The 21,651-nt window shown below is 38.5% G+C and overlaps 1 protein-coding gene and 1 pseudogene across 2 annotated transcripts in view; one reads left to right on the forward strand and one right to left on the reverse strand.

The window, feature by feature from the left end:
- The window catches only part of FYB2 (FYN binding protein 2), a 139,471-nt gene extending 118,112 nt beyond the window's left edge, over positions 1–21,359 (forward strand). For both annotated transcript variants that reach the window (XM_073896677.1, XM_073896678.1), the window contains exons 16-20: positions 13,590–13,676; positions 16,224–16,305; positions 19,248–19,404; positions 19,516–19,549; positions 19,799–21,359. In XM_073896677.1, the coding sequence (XP_073752778.1) occupies positions 13,590–13,676; positions 16,224–16,305; positions 19,248–19,404; positions 19,516–19,549; positions 19,799–19,820 (382 nt within the window). In that variant the 3' untranslated portion in view covers positions 19,821–21,359. The remainder of the gene's footprint in view (positions 1–13,589; positions 13,677–16,223; positions 16,306–19,247; positions 19,405–19,515; positions 19,550–19,798) is intronic.
- Positions 9,643–10,127, reverse strand: LOC112824037 (protein mago nashi homolog pseudogene; annotated as a pseudogene).
- Positions 21,360–21,651: the final 292 nt, after the last annotated feature.

Below are 21,651 nucleotides of genomic sequence, written 5' to 3' on the forward strand. Positions count from 1 at the left end.
CAACACCATTTGTTGAAGAGACTGTCTTTTTTCCATTGGACATTCTTTCCTGCTTTGTCAAAGATGAGTTGACCATCGAGTTGAGAGTCCATTTCTGGGCTCTCAATTCTGTTCCATTGATCTATGTGTCTGTTTTTGTGCCAGTACCATACTGTCTTGATGATGACAGCTTTATAATAGAGCTGGAAGTCCGGAATTGTGATGCCGCCAGCTTTGCTTTTCTTTTTCAATATTCCTCTGGCTATTCGGGGTCTCTTCTGGTTCCATACAAATTTTAGGATTTTTTGTTCCATTTCTTTGAAAAAAGTGGATGGCATTTAATGGGGATTGCATTGAATGTGTAGATTGCTCTAGGTAGCATTGACATCTTCACAATGTTTGTTCTTCCAATCCATGAGCATGGAACGTTTTTCCATTTCTTTGTGTCTTCTTCATTTCTTTCATGAGTGTTTTATAGTTTTCTGAGTACAGATCCTTTGCCTCTTTGGTTAAATTTATTCCTAGGTATCTAATGGTTTTGGGTGCAATTGTGAATGGGATCGACTCCTTGATTTGTCTCTCTTCTGTCTTGTTGTTGGTGTGTAGGAATGCCACTGATTTCTGTGCATTGATTTTATATCCTGCTACTTTACTGAATTCCTGAATGAGTTCTAGCAGTTTTGGGATGGAGTCTTTTGGGTTTTCCACATACAGTATCATATCATCTGCAAAGAGTGAGAGTTTGACTTCTTCTTTGCTGATTTGGTTGCCTTTGATTTCTTCTTGTTGTCTGATTGCTGTGGCTAGGACTTCTAATACTATGTTGAATAGCAGTGGTGAGAGTGGACATCCCTGCCGCGTTCCTGACCTGGAGGAAAAGCTCTCACCTTTTCCCCATTGAGAATGATATTTGCTGTAGGTTTTTCATAGATGGCTTTTATGATCTTGATGTATGTACCCTCTATCCCTATACTCTGAAGAGTTTTGATCAAGAAAGGATGCTGTACTTTGTCAAATACTTTTTCTGCATCTATTGAGAGGATCATATGACTCTTATTCTTTCTTTTGTTAATATATTGTATCACGTTGATTGATTTGCGGATGTTGAACCAACCTTGCAGCCCAGGGATAAATCCCACTTGGTCGTGGTGAATAATCCTTTTAATGTACTGTTGGATCCTATTGGCTTCCAGGTGAGAATTTTTGCATCCATGTTCATCAAGGATATTGGTCTGTAATTCTCCTTTTTGATGGGGTCTTTGTCTGGTTTTGGGATCAAGGTAATGGTGGCCTCATAAAATGAGTTTGGAAGTTTTCCTTCCATTTCTATTTTTTGGAACAGTTTCAGGAGAATAGGTATTAATTCTTCTTGAAATGTCTGATAGAATTCCCCTGGGAAGCCATCTGGCCCTGGGCTTTTGTTTGTTGGGAGATTTTTGATGACTGCTTCAATTTCCTTAGTGGTTATAGGTCTGTTCAGGTTTTCTATTTCTTCCTGGTTCAGTTTTGGTAGTTGATACATCTCTAGGAATGCACCCATTTCTTCCAGGTTATCTAATTTGCTGGCATAGAGTTGCTCATAATATGTTCTTATAATTGTTTGTATTTCTTTGGTGTTGGTTGTGATCTCTCCTCTTTCATTCATGATTTTGTTGATTTGGGTCATTTCTCTCTTCTTTTTGATAAGTCTGGCCAGGGGTTTATCAATCTTGTGAATTCTTTCAAAGAACCAGCTCCTAGTTTCATTGATCTGTTCTACTGTTCTTTTGGTTTCTAGTTCATTGATTTCTGCTCTGATCTTTATGATTTATCTTCTCCTGCTGGGTTTAGGCTTTATTTGCTGTTCTTTCTCCAGCTCCTTTAGGTGTAGACTTAGGTTGTGTATTTGAGACCTTTCTTGTTTCTTGAGAGAGGCTTGTATTGCTATATACTTTCCTCTCAGGACTGCCTTTGCTGTATCCCAAAGATTTTGAACAGTTGTGTTTTCATTTTCATTGGTTTCCATGAATTTTTTTTAAATCTTCTTTAATTTCCTGGTTGACCCATTCATTCTTTAGTAGAATGCTCTTTAGCCTCCATGTGTTTGAGTTCTTTCCGACTTTCCTCTTGTGATTGAGTTCTAGTTTCAAAGCACTATGGTCTGAAAATATGCAGGGAATAATCCCAATCTTTTGGTATCAGTTGAGACCTGATTTGTGACCTAGAATGTGATCAATTCTGGAGAATATCCCATGGGCACTAGAGAAGAATGTGTATTCCGTTGCTTTGGGATGGAATGTTCTGAATATGTCTGTGAAGTCCATTTGGTCCAGTGTTTCATTTAAAGTCTTTATTTCCTTGGTGATCTTTTGCTTAGATGATCTGTCCATTTCAGTCAGGGGGGTGTTAAAGTCCCCCACTATTAATGTATTGTTGTCAATGTGTTTCTTTGCTTTTGTTATTAATTGCCTTATATAATTGGCTGCTCCCATGTTAGGGGCATAGATTTTTACAATGTTAAATCTTCTTGTTGGATAGACACTTTAAGTAAGATACAGTGTCCTTCTTCACCTCTTATTACAGTCTTTGTTTTAAAATCTAATTTGTCTGATATAAGGATTGCCACCCCAGCTTTCTTTTGGTGTCCATTAGCATGGTAAATGGTTTTCCACCCCCTCACTTTCAACCTGGGGGTGTCTTTGGGTCTAAAATGAGTCTCTTGCAGACAGCATATCGATGCGTCTTGTTTTTTAGTCCAATCTGATAGCCTGTGTCCTTTGATTGGGGCATTAAGCCCATTTACATTCAGGGTAACTATTGAAAGATAGGAATTTAGTGCCATTGTATTGCCTGTAAGGTGACTGTGACTGTATATTGTCTGTGTTCCTTTCTGATCTATGCTGCTTTTAGGCTCTCTCTTTGCTTAGAGGACCCCTTTCAATATTTCTTGTAGGGCTGGTTTTGTGTTTGCAAATTCCTTTAGTTTTTGTTTGTTCTGGAAGCTTTTTATCTCTCCTTCTATTTTCAATGACAGCCTTGCTGGGCATAGTATTCTTGGCTGCATATTTTTCTCCTTTAGTGCTCTGAAGATATCATGCCAGTCCTTTCTGGCCTGCCAGGTCTCTGTGGAGAGGTCTGTTGCCAATCTAATGTTTCTACCATTGTAGGTTACATATCTCTTCTCCCGAGCTGCTTTCAGGATTTTCTCTTTGTCTCTGAGACTCATAAGTTTTACTATTAGATGTCGGGGTGTTGACCTATTTTTATTGATTTTGAGAGGGGTTCTCTGTGCCTCCTGGATTTTGATGCCTGTTTCCTTCCCCACATTAGGGAAGTTCTCTGCTATAATTTGCTCCAGTATACCTTCTGCCCCTCTCTCTCTTTCTTCTTCTTCTGGGATCCCAATTATTCTGTTGTTTCGTCTTATTGTATCGCTTATCTCTTGAATTCTGCCCTCGTGATCCTGTAGTTGTTTCTCTCTCTTTTTCTCAGCCTCTTTATTTTCCATCATTTGGTCTTCTATATCGCTGATTCTCTCTTCTGCCTCATTTATCCTAGCAGTTAGTGCCCCCATTTTTGATTGCACCTCATTAATAGCCTTTTTGATTTCGACTTGGTTAGATTTTAGTTCTTTTATTTCTCCAGAAAGGATTTCTCTAATAACTTCCACGCTTTTTTCAAGCCCAGCTAGTATCTTTAAAGTCATGATTCTGAACTCTAGGTCCGACTTCGTACTAATGTCCGTATTGAGTAGGTCCCTGGCTGACGGTACTACCTCTTGTTCTTTTTGCTGAGGTGATTTTTTTCGTCTTGTCATTTTGTCCAGAGAAGAACAGATAAATGAGAGAACAAAATGCTAACAGGTTAACAATGTCCCCAGCAAATATACTCTATACAAGTCAGAAAAGACCTGAAACCAGGGGAAAAGAAAGGGAAAGAAAGAAAAAAGAAAGAAAAAAAAAGAAAAAGATAAAAACAAAAAAACAGAACAAAACAAAAAAAAAACAGAATATGATCAAATATGATCAGGCTAGTGCATAGATCAGTGCCACACACTAGATTTTGGGTGTATTTTGGTCTGTTAGAAGAAAGTGCCTCCTACAATTTTAAAGGAAGAAAGACTGATATATGTACAAAATAAGGGTTGATACAATGAAGGGATGGAAGATGACTGTAAAGATGAAACTTATAAAAGGTTTTATAAACGGAATGGATAAGATGTTGTTTGAAAGAAGAAAGAAGAAGATTTAAAAAAAAGAAAAAAGAAAAAAAATGGGAGAGACTGTGATCAGGAAGGAGACTAGAACAAAGCCATACACTAGTGATTTAGGGTATATTTTGATCTGTTAGAAGAAACTGTATATCAAAATTTTAAAGAGAGAACAACTTATATATATATGCCAAAAATAAGGGTAACTATACTATGAAGGGATAAAATATGACTCTAAAAATGAAAAATAAACAATTTTTTTAATTTTAATTTTAAAAAAGGGATTGATTAGATGGTTGAAAAAGGGAAAAAGAAAAATTCAAAAAAAAAAACAAAAACAAAAAACAGTTAAAAAAATTAACTTTGAAAAACTAATAAATCATGGTAAAAAAGCCATGAATTCTATGTGCAGTATTCCTGTAGCGCTGGAGTTCTCCCGTTTTCCTTGATCGGTAAACTTGGTCTTGGCTTGCTGGTTGTTCATGCTGATCTTCTGGGGGAGGGGCCTGTTGCCATGGTTCCCAAATGTCTTTGCTGGAGGCGGAATTGCCCCGCCCTTGTCTGTCCAGGCTAAGTAATCTGCTCGGGTTTGCTCTTGGAAGCTTTTGTTCCCTGCAAGCTCTCGGTACAGCTTTGGAGGACCAGGGTGAAAATGGTGGCCTCCCACTCTCTGCCCCGAGGAGCTGAGAACCCGGGCCCCGCTCCTCAGTGCGCCCCCAGAGAAAAGCAGTCAATCACTCCCATCTCCCTGGTCTCCGGCTGCACTCCGTGCTCACCCGGCCTGTGACCGAGCGTTTCTATCTCTGGCACCCAACCCCGTGTGGAGTCTCCAAACCCAGCAGATCCCCATGGTGCACTCCCGTGCCGCTCCTCCTGGGGGAGGGAGGGGAGTCTCCCCAGATCTGCCACTTGTTGGGTCCCTGCTGGAGGAGCAGCCACCCTGAGCTGTGAGCCTGTGCCTCAGCTCCGTCTCTGCAGCCGGCTTCCCAGCTCCGATACCTGGGAGCTCTGCTGCACTCAGGCACCCCCAGTCTTTCTGTGACCCCAAGGGTCCTGAGTCCACATTGTCCCGCGAGGTTTCCACCTCCCGCTTAGCCACTGGAGTGACGTCCCTTAGAGGAACCGACTTCTAAAAGTTCCAATTTTGTGCTCCGCGGCTCTATCATTTGCCAGAAGCGGCCGACGGAGGCCCCCTCCCCCACCGTCTATCCTCCCGAATATTGCCTCGGATTCACTTCTCTGCACGTCCTACCTTCTAGTAAGTGGTCGCTTCTCTGTTCAGAGAGTTGTTGCTACTCTCTTCTTTGATCTCCTGTTGAGTTCGTAGGTGTTCAGAATGGTTTGATCCTTATTCAGCTGAATTCCTGAGACCAGACGAAATCGAGGTCTTCTACTCCTCCACCATCTTGCTCCCAGAAACTCATTTTCTTTTTTTTAATGATCTTAGTTAGTTAAAAAAATTTTATTACTGAGAATTCTAAACAGAAAAATCAAAAGAATCTTATAATGAACCTTTATGTACCCAATACCCAGCTTTAAAAATTACTAGTTTGTGACCAAACTTGTTTACACTGTCACCTACCTCCCCATCTCCAGTATTTTAAAAAATTAACATAATTATATTAGTTTCAGATGTACAATATAGCGATTCAACAATCCTATACATTACATCATGATAAGTGTACTCTTAATCCCCTTCACCATTTCACCCATCCGCCCACCCACCTCCCCTCTGGTAACCACCAGTTTGTTCTCTATAGTTAAAAGTATTTTTTGCTTTGTCTTTTTTGTTGTTGTTCATTTGTTTTGTTTCTTAAAATTCCACTTGAGGAAAATCATAAGGTATTTGTCCTTCTCTGACTTATTTCACTTAGCATTATACTCCCTCTACCCATCCATGCTGTTGCAAATGGCAAGATTTCATTCTTTGTTATGGCTAATATTCCATTGTGTTATGTGTGTGTGCATTCATGCACACACATGCATGTGTGTATACACCACTTCTTTTCTGTTATTGTTATATACCACTTCTTTACCCATTCATCTACTGGTGGACACTTGGGCTGCTTCCATATCTTGACTATTGTAAATAATGCTGCAATAAACACAGTGGTGCATATATCTTTTTTTGAGTTAGCGTTTTCAATTTGGAGGGTAAATACCCAATAGTGGAATTACTGGATCATATGGTAGTTCTATTTTTACCTTTTTGAGGAATCTCCATGTTGCTTTCCACAGTGGCTGCAGCAGTTTGTATTCCCACCAATAGTGCATGAGGGTCCTTTTTCTCCACATCATGACAAATACTTGTTTCTTGTGTTTTTTATTTTAGCCATTCTGACAGGTGTGAGATGGCATTTCATTGTGGTTTTGGTTTGCATTTCCCTGATGATGAATGATGTTGAGCATCTTTTCATCTGTCAGTATGTCTTCTTTGGAAAAACTGTTCAGGTCTTCTGCCCATTTTTTAATTGGATTATTTGGATTTTTTTCATGTTGAAGTATATGAGTTCTTCATATATTTTGGATACTAACCCTTTATCAGTTATGTCATTTACAAATATCTTCTCCCATTCAGTAGGTTGGCTTTTGGTTTTGTTGTTTCCTTTGCTATGCAGAAGCTTTTAATTTTTATGTAGTCCTAGTAGTTTATTTTTGCTTTTATTTCCCTTGCCTCCGGAGACATAACTAGAAAAATGTTACTAGGGCCAATGTCAGAGAAATTATTGCCTGGGCTTTCTTCTAGAATTGTTATGATTTCAGGTCTCACACTTATGTCCTTAATCTATTTTGAGTTTTTGTGTGTAATATAAGAAAGTGGTCGTTTCATTCTTTTGCATATTGCTATCCAGTTTTCCCAACACCATTTGTTAAATACACATTTTCCCATTGCATATTCTTGCTTCCTTGTCAAAGATTAATTGACCATATAATTGTGAGTTTATTTCTGGATTTTTCTATTCTGTTCCATTGATCTGTGTGTCTTTTTGTGCCACTACCATACTGCTTTGATTCCTATAGCTTTGTAGTATATCTTGAAATCTGAGATTGTGATACCTCCAGTTTGTTTATCTATTTAAAGATTGCTTTGCCTATTCAGGGTCTTTTGTGGTTCCATACAAAGTTTAGGATTGTCTGTTCTGGTTCTGTGAAAAATGCTGTTGCTATTTTGATAGGGATTGCATTAAATTTCTAAATTTCTTTGGGTAGTTTGGATATTTTAACTATACTGGTTATGCCAATCCATGAGCATGGAATACCTTTCCATTTGGTTGTGTCATTTTCAATTTCTTTAATCAGTGTTTTGTAGATCTCAGATTATAGGTCTTTCATCTCCTTGGTTCAGTTTATTCCTAGATATTTTATTATTTTTGTGCATTATAAATGGGATTGCTTTCTTAATTTCTTTTTCTGCTGGTTCATTATTGGTGTATAGAGATGCAACAGATTATTTTGATTTTTGTATTCTGCAATCTTACTGAATTCATTTATCAGTTCTAGGAGTTTTTTGGTGGAGTCTTTTGGGTTTTCTATATAGAGAATCAGATCATCTGCAAATAGTGAAAGTTTTACTTTTTACCAGTTTGGATGCTTTTTATTCCTTTTTTCTTCTCTGGTTGTTGTCCTAGCCAAACAATGTTGAATTAAGAGTGGTGAGAGTGGACGTATTTGTCTTGTTCCTGATCTTAGAAGGAAAGCTCTCAGTTTTTCACCAGTGAGGATGATGTTCTGGTTTTTTTCAGTTATGGCCTTTATTATGTTGAGGTATGTTCCCTCTAAACCTAGTTTGTTGAGGGTTTTTATCATGGATGGATGTTGTAGTTTGTCAAATGTTTTTTTCTGCATCTATTAAAATTATCATATGGTTCTTATACTTTCTCTTGTTGATGTGACATATCATGTTGATTGATTTGTGAATATTGAACCACACTTGCATCCCATGAACAAATCCCACTTGACCATGGTGAGTGATTTTTTAAATGTATTGTTGGATTTGGTTTGATAATATTTTGTTGAGGATTTTTGCATCTGTGTTCATCAGCGATATTGGCCTGTAGTTCTTTTTGGTAGCGTCTTCATTTGGTTTTGGAATAAGGACAATGCTGGCCTCATAGAATGAATTTAGAAGCTTTCCTTCCTCTTCTATTTTTTGGAATAGCTTGAGAAGAATGGGTATTAACTCTTCTTTGAATGTTTGATAGAATTCACCACAGCTATCTTGTCCTGGGCTTCTGTTTATTGGGAATTTTTTGATTACTGATTCAATTTCATTGCTGGTAATCAAAGTGTTCCAATTTTCTATTTCTTCCTGATTCAGTTTTGGTAGCTTATATGTTCTTAGGAATTTATCCATTTCTTTTAGGTTTCCCAATCTGTTGACATGTAAGTTTTCAAAATATTCTCTTAAAATTCTTTGAATTTTTGTGGTGTCTGTTGTTGTTTCTCCTCTTTTATTTCTGATTTCTCTTTTTTTATGAGTCTAGCTAGGAGTTCTTATCAATTTCATTGATCTTTTTATTGATCTGCTCTATTATTTTTAATTTCTATATTGTTTATCTGATCTTATTTCCTTCCTTCCTTCTACTGGTTTGGGGTTTTCTTTGTTCTTTTTCTAGCTCCTTTAGGTATAAGGTTGGGTCGTTTGAGATTTTTGCTTCTTGAGGTAGGCCTGTGTTGCTATAAACTTCCCTCTTAGAACAGCTTTTGCTGCATCCCAAAGATTTGGGACCATTGTGTTTTCATTTTCATTTCTCTCCATGTATCTTTTTGATTTCTTCTTTGATTTCTTGGTTGACCCATTCATTGTTTAGTGGCATGTTATTTAACCTCCATGTATTTGTGTTCTTTTTAGATTTTTTCTTGTAGTTGATTTCTAGTTTTATAGTGTCATGATCAGAAAAGATGCATGGTATGACTTTGATATTTTTGAGTTTATTGAGGCTTGTTTTGTGGCCTAATATGTGATCTATTCCAGAGAATGTTCCATATGCACATGGAAAGAATTGTATTCTGCTGTTTTAGGATGGAATGTTCTGAATGTATCTGCTAGATCCATCTGATTCAGTGTATCATTCAAAGCCACAGTGTCCTTGTTGATTCTATTTAGATGATATGTCCATTGATATAAGTGGGGTGTTAATGTACCCTACCATTGTATTACTATGAGTTACTTCCTTTATGTTTGTTATTAGCTTTTTCATGTATTTGGGTGCTCCCATGTTGGATGTATATTTACAATTGTTATATCTTCTTTTTGAATCATTCCCTTTATGAGTATATAGTGTCCTTCTTTGTCTCTTGTTACAGTTTTTGTTTTAAAGTCTATTTTTTTTCTGATATAAGCCTTGCAACCCTGGCTCTCTTTTCACTTCCACTTGCATGATAAATGCTTTTCCATCCCTTCAAAATATTGCCCTGATATACACAAAAATTTCCCGATAATGATAATTAAAAACAGGTACTCCCAACCCTTGTGTTCACACCAATTTTCAATCTAGATTGGCTTAATCTTGAAATGTAATCCAATAAGACTGAAGACCAAACACTTCAGGTCCTGGACAAGATAATAAAATACTCATAAGCCTTCTGGATCCTTGGATTGATTGACATCAATAAGAGAACCAATTTTTGATGTTGTGAAAGAAATGTGCTCATCTCCAATTGACAATTTCAATCTCCTGCCATCCCACTCGGTCAGAGGGAGGCCACAAGGCATCATCCTCTTTGGTAATTTCACTGTCATCAATTATTCTCTTCAGTTCCTCCATTACACTTTTATGTACATAAGCCTCTTTTCTGATCATGACATCATTTTTGTAATTGCTGTTGTTAGTATATCTCAATTTCCTGTCGGGTCAGAACTCGAACTCCAGGAACTTATGGCCAAATTTGCCTTTATGACCCACATAGTAATGCAGATAAAAGTCACTCTCCATGGTTCACAAGGAGGGAACCAAGACTAAACATTACCAGCAAGCCTCATCGTCGCTGTTTGCACCCAACACTGACGTTTACCTGGGCGCCAGGTCTTGCATTTTTATCCATTCTGTCACCATGTCTTTTGATTGGAGTGTTTAGTCCATTTACATTCAAAGTAATTTCTGATACGTATATATTTATTACCATTTTGTTACTTGTTTTTTGGTTGTTTTTGTAGTTTTTCTCTGTTCTTCTCTTGCCCTCTTCTCTTACAGTTTGCTGGCTTTATTTAGTGATATACTTAGATTCTCTTTATTCTTTGCATATCTATTAGTTTTGTTTTTTTTTTTTTTTTACTTATGGTTACCATTAGCTTTATATATAACACCTTCTGCATGTAGCAGTCTATTCTAAGTTGATGGTTGCTTAAGTTTGAACCCATTCTTTATTCCCTCCTCCCATTTTAGGTATATGGTGTCATACCTTATATCCTCTTATTTTGTGAATCCCTTGACTGATTTTTATAGATATTTTTACTGCTTTTTTGCTTCCTATTTTTCTTACTCCTACTTATGCTCTTTCCACTCAAAGAATCTCCTTTAATCTTTCTTGTAAAATTGGTTTCATGGTCATGAATTTCTTTAACTTTTGTCTGAGAAACTCTTTATTTCTCCTTCTAGTCTGAATGATAGCCTTGCTGGATAGAGTATTCTTGGTGGCAGGGTTTTGGGGTTTTTTTGTTGGTTTGTGGTGGTTATTATTTTTCTTTCAGCACTTTGAATATATCATCTCATTCTCTTCTGGCCTGCAAAATTTCTGCTGAAAAATCAGCTGATAGCCTTATATTGTTTCACTTGTATGTAACGTTTTTTTTTTCTCTTGCTGCTTTTAAAATTCTCTCATCACTATTTTTTTGCCATTTTAATCAATATGTGTCTTGGTGTGGACCTCCGGGAGGGATTTTATAGGGAACTTGCTGTACCTCCTGACTCTGAATGTGTTTCCTTCCCCAGATTCCAGAAGTTTATTATTTCTTCAAATAAATTTTTGGCCCCCTTTTCTTTCTCTTCTCCTTCTGGGATCCCTATAAAGTGATATGTTAATGTACCTAATGGTGTCATTGAATTCCCTAAGTCTCTTCTCATATTTCTTTTTCTCTCTCCTATTCAGCTTAATTGCTTTCCACCACTTTGTCCTTCAGGTCTTTGATCAGTTATTCTGATTCCTCTAGTCAACCCTTTATTCCATCTAGTGTATTTTTTAAAGATTTTATTTATTTATTTGAGAGAAAGAGAACATGAACCAGGGGAGGGGCAGAGACAGAATCTCAAGTAGACTCCATGTTGAGCACAGAGGCTGAAGTGGGGCTCCATCTCACCACCCATGAGATCATGACCTGAGCCAAAACCCAGAGTCAGACGCTTAGCCGACTGATCCACCCAGGTGCCCCTCCATCTAGGGTATTTTTAATTTCAGTTATTGAGTTCTTCATCTCTGATTTTTTGTTTTATGTCTCTTTGTAAAGGGTCTCACTGATGTCTTCCACTCTTCTCAAGTCCAGTATCTTTATGACCATTACTTTAAATTCCCTATCATGCATATTACTTATCTCCATTTTGCTTAGGTCTGTTGCTGTGATTTTGTCCTGTTCTTTCATTTTGGACAATTCCTCTGTCTCCTATGTTGTCTAACTCTTTGTGTGTTTATGTCTTACAAAAGTCACCTACATCTCCTGTTTTTGAAAGTAGGGGCTTTATGAAGAAGAAGTCCTATAGTGTCCTGCAGTGTTGTGTCCCCTGTTCGCCAGAACCTGGTGCTTCTGTGGTCTCTCCTATGTGTGTTGTTTGTGTCTTGCTGTTGTGGCTGAGCCACATTGGCCTTCAGTCCAGTCATCTGCAATGGCTCTCTAACCTACCGTAGGCAGGGTGTGGTCCCTGTGTTACTAGTGGGCCAGTCTGGAACTGCCTTGGGTTTGATTAGGCATTTGCCAGAGATGCAGTAGCACTGAACTGCAGGGCAGTTTTCCTGTGTTGTCCCCTAAGAAGCTTTCGTTGGTGGGCAGGGCCTGCAGTCAGACCAGATGTCTGCCCCCCAGGCCACTGCTGGAGCCACAGTATGACCCCTGTGTATGATTTTTCCCTTATCACTTTGCAGTGGTGCTGGCCCCTGCTGGGGCTGCTTGCACACTGCCAGGCTGCATATTGGAGGGGGCAGGTTCATAGCCAAGTGCATATTGGAGGGGCAGGTTCATAGGAGAAGACAAGGGTGGGTGCAGTGCCAGCAAAGTCTCCCCCCGCACCATGCGCCATGGGAGGGGACCTGCAACCTCCAGACTGAGGTAGGCAAGGTTGGAGGGGGTGGATCCACAGAAATGCATGAGGGCAGGTGAGTGGTGTTAGCAAGCTAGGTGGAGAGCCTTCACAGCACTGGTTTCCATAGGTGTCAAGGCAGGGGGGCAGGGGAGGAAATGGTGCCAGCCTGCTCCTTTGTTTCTGGAGATCTTTGTCCCGCCAATGCCTGTTCTGATATAAATAAACAACTCTCCCTCCTGCATGCCCCAGGTGTTTTTCAAACTGTTGCTTCTAGGCTGTATCTCCTTGGAGCTGTTGTGCTTTCTCTTTAAGGGCAAGGACTCAGCTTCCTCTAGTCCGTTTGGTTCTCCCAGACTTGAGCCTGCTGATTTTTAAAGTTCCAGGTGTTAAGTCCCACTGATTGTAAGAACTCATGAAATTTGGCCCCTCTGGTTTTCAAACCAAATGTTTTGTGGCGGGGGGTGGGGGGTATTCATCTTCCCTATGCCTGGGGTGTCTTTCTTTTCTGGTCTCCGTGCCCATAGCATCCCTCCCTCCTGTATATAGTCCTAAGGGTCTGTTTGGCTCCCTACAGTGACTCTGCACTTCCTACACTCTTCAATATAGCCTTTTCTCTACATTTAGCTATGAAGTCTGTTCTGCCAGTCTTCAGATCACGTGCTGGGTTATTTACACTAATGTGGATGTTATCTAGTTGTATCCATGGGATGAGGCGAGCTTAGGGTCTTCCAACTCTGCCATCTTCCTCAGCTCCTCCCTGCATCCTTTTCTACTAGTGCTAAACACGAGATTTGTCTTGTCTCAAGGTAATGGTTAATATTATTCATGTTTTAGAGGCAAAGAAACTGAGGCCCTGGAAGGGAAATGTGATAAGCAGGTTGATCTCTTGCTTCCGGTTTCAAATTTGGATCACCACGCATCCGGGGTCAGCAGACTATGGCCTGTGGGCCAAAACAGCTGGCCACTTGCTTTTGTAAATACAGTCACAACCGCAGAGTTTAGTAATTACCACAAAGATGGTATAGCTTGCAAAGCTTAAGGTATTTACAATCTGGTCTTGACACCGATTATCCAAATATACTTCTAGACAGTGTTTTAACTTTTTTATAAAACCTAATTGTCCAGAAAGTACTGATGTTTCCATAAGTTTTAATTCAATGTTTACTTGCTCAAAATACTTTTCTCCTCAGAGAGGAAGATAAACTAAAAACTTGGAAACCCAAGTTTTTGATGGCAAAGGAAAAAAAAGAGAGAAAAGGTGCTGAAGAATCAGAAAGGTAGGTACACAGGTATACCTAAATTACAGCTTATCTGCTGAAATTTATACCTTAGAGCTGTGTGACTTTAGGCAAGTCATTAAATTTGTCCTATAAAATGAGAGTAATAGCACCTACATCACTCTATAGTTGAGAGGATTAAAAGAGATAAAGAATATGAAAATGTAAAGCACCACACACACTTCTCTTCACTGTCATCACCCAGACTTTGGAAAACAGGGAGTAAGGAAAGATTTCAAGCCAGCCATATGAAAAAACTTGGTCTTTTAGGCTGTAAGAACTTTTCCCCTATAGATGGGAACTTAAATAATACACCAATTAGAACTTAAACACTGAGAAACTACGATCACATAACAAGACTAATTTCCCTAAAATACAATTCTAGTTATGACTACATTAGTGTTAGAATTAAAAAAGAATGTGTTATCAACTCCTGATCGAACCCTCATTCTTGTGATTCAAGTACCCAGCTGGCTGTTGGGGGGGGTGATGTTTTTACTGTCTCAGATGGTTACTATGTGATCTGTGCTCTGAAGGACAGGGCACAGGATCTGAGATACTTTTAACAGTTGCCTTGGGGGAAATCCCTGTCTCAACAGCCACTGGGATGGGAACACTGTGTGGTCTGTCTGCTCTGGGAAACCTGTCTAGAAAAGTCCTGAAGGGGAACCCCAAAAGAAAGCAGACATCTATCTATACCATATTTAAACACAGAGGATGGCATAGGATGGCCCTTTCCATTACCTTATTTTATTTGGGATTAGACTTGATGTAACTTACTTTTCCCAAGTTCAAAAGATGTATTCACAGACTAGAAAAGCATCTCTCCACCTTAAACCTCATACTTTTACATAGCATAGCAAAACAGAATTTCAAGAGAGAAAATACCAGTGAAATTTTTGACACTACTCCACAAAAAAAAATGTTTAGTATTTTAATGTACACATAAGTCTTTCAGGAAACAATTTTCTAGTGCATTTTTTCTTACAACAAACTGATATTATAGTTTACTTTTACTTTCAACTGAGTAAATTTTAAAATGTGATATTGGGGCGATCATATTCCTGTAGATTGATGTATCAATTTCTAGTGCTTTTTGTTCTTTTAAATGGTTTCTACCATAACTTGTTCCACCAATAAGAAATGCATTCTATATTAGTTCAACCCTTTTATGATCCCTTTATGAATCAAAGATGATGGCAAATTTTCAGAGAAGTTGGGGGAGGTTATCCCAGGTATAAAGGCATAGAAATTGCCTGTTCTGACACTCCTGGGATCAGGACCTGAGCTGAAGGCAGATGCTTAATGTTGTAACATGTATGTGTGCGTGTGTGTGTGTGAGTGAAGCTGGAAAGGTAGGTTGGGGCTAGCTTATAAAATGCCCTATGTGCCACGCTAAGGAATTTGACTATCTTATGGGCACTAGGGACAAATTAAAGGTTTTAAGCAAAAGCGTGACATCAATTACATTTTAGAAAGATGACTCGGGAGGCAAGTATGCAGATGGGATTTGAGGAAGGAGAGGCAAGAGGAAGATGTTATTTCAGGTTAGAAATGTGGCAGTGGCTATAATCTTGGGACAGAATGAAAAAGATGTAGGAGACACTTCTGAATCAAACTAACAGGACTTGCTTTTTTTCCTTCTGTCAATATATTAAACTGCTAAAAAGCAGCACCAACCCCCATGTGAAGAGCAGGAAGGCGGAAAAGGGAGGATTAAGAGTGTAATCTGTCTCTGCTGTAGGGTTATCTGTCAACTTTTATGTGCTGACAATTTTTGCACTTATTTTGTGGTATCTTTATTTTCTTAGATTCTTCTCCAGAACCATCCAGCAAACAGAACAGTTCTCTGATTGAAGCACAAAGATTTATGATTTTTTTAACAAGCTATACTTTGAACCCTGACTCAGAGGAATTTTTTAACTTAAACTGCTTAACCAGTTTGATTTTATTCCAAATTATTATCTTGGTATCCAAAAAAAAAAAAAAAACCCACAACCTTTTGATTTTTTTAAAGACTTTATTTATCTGAGAGAGAAAAAAAGCACGAGCAGGGGGGTGGAGGGGTAGAGAGAGGGAGAAGCATAAAGACTTTATTTATCTGAGAGAGAAAAAAAGCATGAGCAGGGGGGTGGAGAGGTAGAGAGAGGGAGAAGCAGACTCCCTGCTTTACAAGGAGCCGGATGTGGGGCTTGATCCTGGGACCCTGGGATCATGACCTGAGCTGAAGGCAGATGCTTAACTGACTGAGCCACCCAGGCACCCCCACAACCTTTTTAATTATAGGAAAAAGCAATGGGTATTACCCTGTTCAACTGTTCTGACACTGTGCTCTACTGGAAATATGTGTTATGTATATAATCATCTACAAATACCCACATCATATAGGATTATATATATATTTATGATTTTATGTAAACATATATACATACAAAATTAGACCTGGATTTATCCTGAAGTAGCATGAGTTTATAGATTTGGGAACCTAGAGTTTTATTATGGCACATTTAACCTGACCTGCATATTTCTTGCCACTTTATCTCCTAGAAATTTCTTCAGAACCAAGAAGCAAAACTTAGAAAAGATGAGAATGGAAAAAGAAGAAAAACGTTTTCGAGAACAATTTAAGGTATGTTCTCCTCGGAAGGTACAAGTTATAAACGAATTCCTAGCTTTTAATATTACTACAGATCCTGTAAAAGTGCTGTACCTCTGGCTCTGGGACAGACAGGATCCATGACTCAACAGCGGATACAGGCTTTTCCTGATGCATTTCTCTAGCATCATGCCTTTACGCTTGCTATCCCCTCTGCCTGGAAAAACTCCTAAGTTATTCTTAAGGCTCTGTTCAAATGTCACCCACTCTTCCTGGGAAAGTTATTCAGCACATTTTATCTATCTGTTATACACATATCTGTTCTAACACTGGTCGGATATAACGCAGCCTGTGTATGTATTCTGAGCTAGACTCCAGTCCTCTCTGAGACTCTGTCTCATTCAAGATTGCTCCTTGCCTCCCAACATATCTGGACACAGTGTTCGCTGAGTGAATGAATGACTAGATAAACAAATGAAACCAATGAGTGAATGAAGGAAGCAGTGTATCTGAAGCTCCTTGACTTCTGTCATTATGAATCCATGGAGTATTTCCTCAATTCCAAGGTTCAAACAGACCTTCCTTGTAATTTCATACACTGCCACCCTGAGAATTTATTAAGAAACACTTTGAATAGCTCCCAGGTCCCAGATACTGGATTGAGAGAGAGAATGTGGGCATCCTGCTCACAACATTTCTCCAAGTCACTACAATTCCCCATTAAAAGATGGATAAAGATTAGGCTTCTTAACATGACATATAAAGCTCTTCCTGTCATAATTTCTCCTTGTCTTGCAGATTCTATTTCCTGCCATTCTTCACCTTGCACTTCAGGCTTTGGCAACAAACTACTCAATTCGGTCCCTTCAATGAACATCCCCTTCAGTCCCCATCCCGCCACTCCTTTCCTCTAGGCATTTACTTGGTCTGCTCCAACTACCTGGTGATATACTCTTGTTACTTTTCCCCATCTGACTAGCTTTCGTTCACTTAGCAACACCCAGTCAAGGCATCTCCTCTCCTCCAAAAGACTGACCCACACTTGCTCATTAAGGCAATTACTCTTCCTCTATATACCTCTAATCTGAGCTTATCACGAGCACTAACATTATTGCAATTATATGTTCACCAATTAAACCATGAGCTCTTGGAGGACAGATAAGGGTTATCTTATCTTTATATCCATGTGTAGAGCAGAATAAAATTACCTTTGTAAATGTCCAAAAATGTTTTTGGACTGTACTAAAAAAGAATATACACAAATCCCTCATAATCATTAATAACTCCTGCTTTGGGCCAAAGCTGATTAGGATTATTATATCTAGAAGCCATGATATGAAATTATTTACTGCAACTGTGATGTTATTAGTTTAACTGAAAAGCAACAGTGTAACAATTACTTGCTAAAATGACCCTACATTCCATTTAGTGCTTTTCTCACTTTGTGACTGTCTCCTATCTCATGTATATGATTCCATTCTTCCTTATACCTGTGGTGCGTTTTCCTTATATATCATTAGAAAACCTATGCCATATCAGTAATTTTTATTCATAAGCTCAAATCACAAAAGATTAGTGCCTCATTTGTGCTAGGCATTAAGAGTACAAGGTTGAATAAAACTCTTCCATTTTAAGATGGTTATTAAATGCTGTAATAGAAGTATATACTAAGTGTAGTTAAACAGAAAATTATACATTGCAGTTGTGAAAGTCTTCATTAGAAGTGGTTAAGAGTAAAAGGTATTTCAGGCAGAGAAAACCACATGAGCATTGGCCTATATGTATAAAAGACACCTGGTATATTCAGCTTGATGTGGCTTCATTAATGGGGCAGAAATAGGAGCATGGGAAATGACAGTATGCCAAGGAACTTGAATGTCAAGCTGAAAAATGTGGATCTTATCATGAAAGCAATGAAGAATCTTTAGTTTGACAAAAAGGAAAGTGACCTGATTAGATTTTCATTTTAAGAAATCACTATTCATAATGAACAATGGCCAGGAAAATGGTAAGAAATCAGTGAGGAAGCTATTACTTTGTTAGGCAAAAGAAAAATCTATCTTGTGGATCAGATCCCATTTGGTATAGAGTGATACACTTTATCATTCAAATTCAGCAAACTTCTGAGAGTGGAAGAAGGCATACCTAATCCTAATTCTGTGGAGAGATACTAGATATAAGCAGACTGTCCTGAGCAGAGGGAGATGTCTGGCCACCCTAATTTGGTTAAGTAGACGTCTGTAAACATAAGCTTTGTATTCTGGAACTTTTTCTGAGTCAACATATCAATACATTAGAAGGTGATATACCTATAGATGTATAAGCTGGCTAGTTTATCACACAGGAAAAAACCTCCCTTAAGGTCGTAAGTTGAATTTCTCATCAGTTTTTTTTTTTTCCACAAATGCCTGTCTTTGACCCCAGAAGGACAGTGGGAATTGCCCTCCATACCTACTACTTTATATATAATTATATATAAGCCCACCCAGAGAGGAAGGGTAGAAAGAGTGCCATCTAAAAACAAACAAACAAACAAACAAACAAACAAAAAAGAGTGCCATCTAGAACTGCTAGGTATGTAAAAACATTATGAATTCTAAAGCACTACACAAAAAGAGGTTTTTCTCTTTCCCTCTTACTTTTTTTAAACTTCTCCATTCCCAAGTTTGGTGGTAACCTTATTACTGGAACAGCTAACCTAACATCCATGGAACTTAATTTATACCCATGTTACAGACATCTCATCCACTGGAATTCATTCTAGTACAATTGGATAAGAGGTGTGAAAACACTTTGAAAATAGGACTGTACCAAATTAAATGTAAGATTGTGGCATTTTACTACTATTTTTCTATTCCTTTAGATGTTATTTAATATTTAGCATCTTGAGTTTGAGGTTACTATATTATGTCCTCCATTAATTTTGTTAGAATAAAAACTGCACATACAGTCTGATTAGTAATTTCTTCTTTCAGTATGACAAAGAGATTACTGTCATCAACACAGCAGTGGCATGTTCCAGTAATTCAAGAAATGGAATATTCGATTTGCCAATAATCCCTGGAGAAGAACTGCAAGTCATTGATACCACTGAAGAAAATCTAGTGATTTGTCGCAATTCCAAAGGCAAATGTAAGAAGTTACTGGCTTATCACCCATAAAATTTCAGTCACTGTTAAAAAAAATTTCCAAGCATTCTCTCTATAACTTTCAGATTAGTAATAGTGATTTTTGTTTCTACAGATGGATATGTACTAATTGAACATCTAGATTTCAAGTAAGTAGTTTGATTTTATACTACAATCATGAATTCTAAATACTTAATACACTGTTGTGTACATTAGTCTCGAAGACAGACTACGGAATTTATTTAAATTCAGGAAGTTCTGAGAATTACTCTGGAAGAGACTTTATTCTTGTGTCTCCTGAGTATAGCATCAGACTTCTCTACAGAGCATAACGATCAAATTGGGTAAGAAATCTGCCACTCACTACTCTGCTGGCCTCTACTTTTCTGTTTTCTCAGGAATCAAGGCTGGTCACCTTAGGAAGATCAAGCTCCAGTGGGAGGGCCTGCACTAGGAAGGACTAATCTGAGACCTCAGTACTGCCTCACCTCAGGTTCAGTTCGCTGACGTCAAATGGGATGGTGGGATCTGTGGAAATGGAGAAGAGAAAAACAAATCCTCCACCACATTCAGATGTTGGTTTTACTCCTAAATGGTTATCTTTCAATGTCTATGTCAGTATCTGTTTCACTGCTGGCTCAAGAGAGTGTGAAACAGTGTGTGTTAGCATTTGAGCATTTATTTAATGAGCCATAGCCAAAGTTGGAAATCACGCCTTATGGCACCTAGGCAGCTGTGCAGATGGTTAGTTTGCTTCTAATATTAGTACATGACTGTTTATAATTTCTAGAAGATGTTGTGCATTTAAATTGGGTGTAATTCTGAAAAGTAAATAGTGTAACCAAGGTCTTTAAAATACTCAGATTTAAAGCATAATCTTAAAATGTAATTATGGCTCAGTCTATAAGTGTCCTCCTTTATCAAAAATATCAGACAAATGCTGTTCAATATTGGCTTCTTTTGGGAATAGGATGCTGAAAAGTAATTTATTCCTAAAGGAAGGGCCTAAATATATTTAACACAATTTAAATATACATATGCTGTCAGTTTAAAACATCCTGTTGTCCAAAGAAAAATAATTCTATGCCTGAACACCGAGTCAAATAGAATTAAAGAAAAAATAAAAGCTGTAAATAACATTCTATTTTTACATGCTGTGCACTGCCTATCCATGAGATAAATTCTACAGAGGCATACAGCTGTTTTAAAATATGTTGGCATTTTCAACACTGAACAATTTTGCTCCATTGTATTTTTTTTTTTTTAAGATTTATTTATTTGAGAGAGCAGACTCCGCGCTCAGCGTGGAGCCTGATGCAGGCCTCTATCTCATAACCCCAAGATCACTATCTGACCTGAAGCCAGGAGTCAGATGCTTAACCAACAAGCCACCCGGGCACCCCTTTGCTGTGTTCTTTAGCCTTCAAGGGTGTGATGGAATTGGTCCCATGACCTCATTCTTTATACTGTGAGATTTTTTAAATTTTATTTTAAATTAACATACAGTATATTACTTTCAGAAGCAGAGTTCAGTGACTCATCAGTTGCATGTAACACCCAGTGCTCATTACAACACGTGCCCTCCTTAATGCCATCACCCCCCACACCTCCCCTCCAGCAATTCTCAGTGTGTTTTCTATAGTTAACAGTCTCTTACGGTTTGCTGTGAGACTGTTTTTTAAGCTTCTAGGTACTTACCAATAAAAGCCAGGCAGCAGAAGTATTCACACATGAAAGGGGAATATGGCAGAATACAAGAACTCTAGGCTCGTTTCATCCCATGAATACATCATCCTAAATACCCCAGAAATTGACCTGAAGACTGGCAGAACAAATGCCACAATTAAAGGTAGAGAACAAGGTAGAAAGTACAGAAACACAGCTTGGGAGAGAAATGGATCATGGCCGCTGTGGTGGGAAGGGAACCACAGTTGTCTGCTGTCAAAAAGGGCAAGATGAATTCCCAGAGAAATTGGCTTGGAATGGGAGTGGAGCCAAATTCCAGCAGGGCTTAAAGCCTGGAGTTTTAAAGGTCAGTGTGCTTGGCTCTGAGACAGCATGGAGGATACTGAGGCTGCTCTTGGAGAAAAGAAGAGTGTGGAAACAGCCATCTGAAGAGTATCTGGGGCACACAGTAGGGAGGTTAGTTGCTTAGCTCTAAGCATGTCTCAGTGAGACAGCATTCAGGGCAAGACCCCTCCAGGAACAAAGGAACTGACAGGTGCCATTTCCCTCCCCTACCCTTCAGCAT

The sequence above is a fragment of the Callorhinus ursinus genome, unplaced genomic scaffold (assembly GCF_003265705.2).
Source record: "Callorhinus ursinus isolate GAN/ISIS: 27379988/994484 unplaced genomic scaffold, GSC_fseal_2.0 scaffold9, whole genome shotgun sequence".
Lineage (NCBI taxonomy): Eukaryota > Metazoa > Chordata > Mammalia > Carnivora > Otariidae > Callorhinus > Callorhinus ursinus.